We start from the raw sequence: 4755 nt of genomic DNA on the forward strand, positions 1-4755 counted from the left end.
GGTCACAAGGCAGAAAGAGTAAAAAATTAAAAAAATATACTATACTTATTGACCTATGAAATATGTAACAAAAAATCAATTTTTAGTATACAAGAGGATAAAAAAAAAGTTAAGAAAAGGAATATTCGGATGGAAAATGCAACATCTGAAAATCTGAAAAATATGAATGAAAATGTAACTTTATTTTTACTTAATGATATTTTTAAAAATATCTAATATCAAAATTACATTTTGATATTTTTATAAAATTCATTTTTTCCCTCCTCTCAATATGAATTTAAAAACAAAAACACTAATCTAATTTCTAATTGCAAAAAATTGACAGTAAAAATATGTAATTTATAATAGCGTTATAAATCCTTGAAATATTTATTATTTAAATAATTTACATATGCATAATAATTCTTATTATAAACGATTGGCAAAAAATTAAATCGTTTAATAAATATTAATTTTTAACGCATCTTAATAATACGTAAGAAATTATTTGTGATAATATTTTGTTTATGTACATTTTTTAACAGACAGACGCAAAAATATTTAAATAAATTTTGAACTGGTTCGTTTACGCTTTCACTAAGTTGGTTAATGGATGTTATTAGAACAATTCGTATTTAAAATTTATTTTTAATTACATTGTCATTAATAAGGTGTTCCACTACGCTAAGCGATATCCTAATTTTTACTTTCTTTTTTGTTGTGATGAAAGAAATTGTTAAATTCATAGCAATATTTTATGAGCTCAACTTTTCCATTTTTCCCCCCTCCATTTTTTAATCATATCGTATCTATTTGAAATGTCCTCTCCGGAAGAATTGACGTTTGAAATGAAATTGTCTAACGATGAACAGTCTCCAGACGTGGATTCCAAGTCTGCTACATCAACAGGTAATAGATATTGCTAAAACGATATAGATAAGAGATGATGTAACACAATAATTACAATGAAATCCGGTAGAGAATAGTTAAAATATGCTTAAATATGTTAAGAGCCTGCCATTTTGCTAAACAATAAATAATGATAATTTAATATTTGATAGCTAATGCAAATAATCTTTAAACAAAAACTTGATGTTTTGTGAGATGAGAACCAGAGTTTTATCTATATTTTTTTTTCTTTAATCTGTTGTTTAGACGCATCGTTATTCAGTTATGTTTTGTCATTTTATGAGCAGTAGAGGCAGGTTTTTGCGTGAAAATTTGGTTCTATCTGCAAAAGTTGGCAAAACTTTTTCAAATTCTTCTGTTGTAAAGTTGTTAGCCTACCAAATCGTATAGAACACACTACTACTCATCTCGTGATTTCGCGACATGACATTTAATAATAATGACAGAAATTTAGCAAAACTATAAAAAAAAAAAAAATTTGATTAATGTTACCTTTGGTTCCAAAATGGCGGCTCGTCTCTGATTCCAGCAAACAGAAGAAAGGAAACAGTGGGGACGCACGTTCTAACCTAACCTATTCGAATAAATTACCCTAATTATTACCAACCAAATTATTAGAATAGGTTAGGTTAGAACGTGCGTCCCCACCGTTTCCTTTCTTCCGTTTGCTGGAATCAGAGACAAGCCGCCATTTTGTTACCATAGGTAACATTAACCAAAAATTTCATTACTATTTCACCAAACATAGCCTTTTTAGGATCTATATATGATTAGATTATATGCTATGTAGAAATTTGTGTAAATTTTCTCTCAAATGTTAGCTTGAATTTATGCAATATCTTCCTGAAATTTTAATAATGTTTAATTTTAACTGCTGCTATTAATTACAATAGTATCTTAATATGCTTTTTCCCCATAGGTGCTGCTGCAGCAGCTGAAATAAGCAAAAAAATTCCAGATGCTAAAATGTATTCTTTCTTTCTTTGCAATCATTGTCTCGGAAATCGTCCCATAAAAACATCTGATGAATACAAAAGTAAAGTTTAATTTAATAAAAAAAAAAAACGTAAAACCAAAAAGTTGACTAAATTAAATTTTTCCTTCTCTTATTTCCTAGTTCAATTGCCTAAAATAGGAAATAGATCTTATTCTTTAAGAATTCCTGTTCATTGTGTATCTGCATCAGGCCGTTTCGATATTTCAGCGATGAGATTTATCATTTCCGATATAAAAGGTAAGGTAAAACAATTTATTTTTACTTGTTGTATAAGCATTTCAAAAAATATTCCTAAAATTCATGTTTAATTTTTTTAAAAACTTTTTGCTTCATCTGTTGCAGAAGCAGCAGAGCCAAAAGCAGAAGAAAGTTTATCCGAACCTCCCTATTTGAAGAGTGCTCACTACTCTCTTAATATTCCTAAAAAACTTATGATGGCAAAAACCTTAATCTATCGATCAAAAAAATTTGAGGAGGAAACCCTTGATGTAATTATATCTAAATTTGTTAAGTTTATCTGATTTTTTTTTTTTCTTTTTTTACATTCCTGTTTAACTCTCCTTGATTTCAGACGTTTGTTGATTCATTATTTGATAAGCAGCCCAAATGGGAACGTCTGAGGGTTCATCTAAATCACAGATTCTAAAAAACACTCAATTAGTGCTAAATAATATTAATTGGCAGACTCTCCCTTCAACTACATTCGTAAGTTATTTTTTTTTTCTTTTTGCTTATTCTTTAATATTCTGAAATTTTATACAGAAATTTTCTGTGTAGATTGGGGTGTATATGTACAATCTGTACAAATTAGTTTTATTAGACTTTGCTCTCTGTCGTGACACATATGAAGAATTTTTATGCGAAGAATTTACTAGCGAATCTGAACATATGGATAAGAAACTACGTAAATTCTGTGGTTACGTGACTCTCCTTTCTCGATGTTTTTCATATTTTGATCGCAATGAACTGGATAATTTTTACTCTTATTTAAAACTTTGCATCTTTCTGAATTATGGTACGTATAAACTTTGTTAACTCTATTTATTATTCATTTATTTATGGTTGTGTACCAGGATAGACTGGAAAAGATCGATGATTATGTCACTTCCAGACGTATTGCCCTTTATATACTCTGTATACTCTCGTATAGGTTAAGATTAAGTATTTATATTACTAACTGATATTTTTGCTCTATTAAACCTATTATCTATCTCTAATAACAGGAGATGATGAAGTACTGCGTCTGTTTAGAACATTTCAAAACAAACTGATCGAAGAAACATCATCATATTTTGTGAGAAGCATATCTGATTTTTACGAAGTTCTCGATACTATTAATGCAGATAATCTTTTCAAACTATTTACTGGACTTAATGTGTATGATCCTTGCGATATACTAGAAGACTATATACTAGGTAAATTTCTCAATTGCAGCTAAGTTATAAGCATTAAATTTCTCAATTCTTATTTTAAAAATGTTATTTAATATGTCTTCTTAGATCACAGATTTCCTGAAGAAGACTTTACGATAACTTCTAATTAGGATTTTAAAGCATTCAACTAATTTAAAAAATTATTGTACTAATAAAAATATATTAATCTGTGTAATTGAATTTTTAAGTTTATTTTCTAAATCTTTTTTTTTTTTTTTTTTTTTTCGGAATTAAAACTGCCAAATCAGAACTATGGAAACAAAACTTAAGAATATTTTATTCTGAATATTTCAAAATCCAAGTAAAGAACTTTTTAGTTAAATTAGTTATTTCAGGCGCATATAATAACAGCGCATCCTTTTCTAAAACCGGTGTCTATATTCACGATGACAATATAAATTTAAAAACGTTTTACCTTCATCCACCGCTGTTTTATTGCAGCTATAGTATTTGTAGCGATGCCTTTCCTCTCCTTTAAACATTTTTATAAATCATTTTTTAAATGCAGGTCGGCGGGACAGAGGTGAATCAAATGACTCCTTCGTTTAAGTTTAGAAAACTATCATTATAGTTATCCAAGGTAATTAGAAAACCCACCAGACAACTCTTTACTCTCCGTATTAGTTTACCTAGCAGTCTGAATGTCAGCATAAAAGTAAATAAAGTTTTGATTTTGCACCATATCAACATAGGACAACAAAGAATGAACTCGGATGTTCGCCCGCTAATTAATCAGTTATTGATTTTTTTTTTCTTCCGTTTTGCATATTTCAATAAATGCATAAGAAAAGCAGGTATGCCGGTGGTTTATTTTCGATGTTTAATACTAAAATTAACAATAGAAATGAGACTTCTCGTAAAGTGTAGTTAAAGCTAAATTTTAAGATAAAAGTGCAGAAATTTGATAAGGAACTGACAAATTTTGCTTCCCTGTGGATCAGCTAAAAGTTTCATCAGAATGATAAATTTGTGAAAATTATAATAATCTTTTTCTATCATACATTAAGGTAATCTGGATAATTTCAAATGAGCTAATAGAAGGAAACTGAATGAGCTTTTCAATAAAATTGAGGCTTATCTCAATGATAAAAACGATGGGGAAAAATTTGAGGTTGATGGACCATAGGGTTTGTCTGGTCTCACCAGTTAGCATTTCCAAAGAAGCCCATATTTCTATTTTATGGTACAATCTAGCTTATATTATATTCTGAAGACATTAGAGAAGTTTTCTTGACAGCTAATGTCGAAAGCTTAAGTCTAAAAACAGCAGTGGCGTGCCGTGACATTTGATGATAGGGAAGCTGTTTCTGTAAGAAGCCGACTTACAGGGGCAATCAATTAATTGCGCGTCAGGGCCCGTTCGTATTCGTTTGTTCGATAAGCCAGTAAAAACCGTATACTTCTTTAAATGTATTTTTAATAGATTATCTGACGTAC

The 4755-nt window shown here is 29.2% G+C and overlaps 1 protein-coding gene across 1 annotated transcript; it reads left to right on the forward strand.

The window, feature by feature from the left end:
- Positions 1 to 561: 561 nt before the first annotated feature.
- Positions 562 to 3436, forward strand: LOC136984159 (uncharacterized). Its single transcript, XM_067281091.1, has 9 exons — positions 562 to 650; positions 814 to 888; positions 1808 to 1924; positions 2006 to 2122; positions 2228 to 2373; positions 2457 to 2590; positions 2663 to 2900; positions 3109 to 3300; positions 3385 to 3436. The coding sequence occupies exons 2-6, from the start codon at positions 828 to 830 to the stop codon at positions 2529 to 2531; spliced, it is 516 nt and encodes a 171-aa protein (XP_067137192.1). The 5' UTR covers positions 562 to 650; positions 814 to 827; the 3' UTR covers positions 2532 to 2590; positions 2663 to 2900; positions 3109 to 3300; positions 3385 to 3436.
- The last annotated feature ends 1319 nt before the right edge of the window (positions 3437 to 4755 follow it).

The sequence above is a fragment of the Centruroides vittatus genome, unplaced genomic scaffold (assembly GCF_030686945.1).
Source record: "Centruroides vittatus isolate TY-2023 unplaced genomic scaffold, ASM3068694v2 contig_905, whole genome shotgun sequence".
Lineage (NCBI taxonomy): Eukaryota > Metazoa > Arthropoda > Arachnida > Scorpiones > Buthidae > Centruroides > Centruroides vittatus.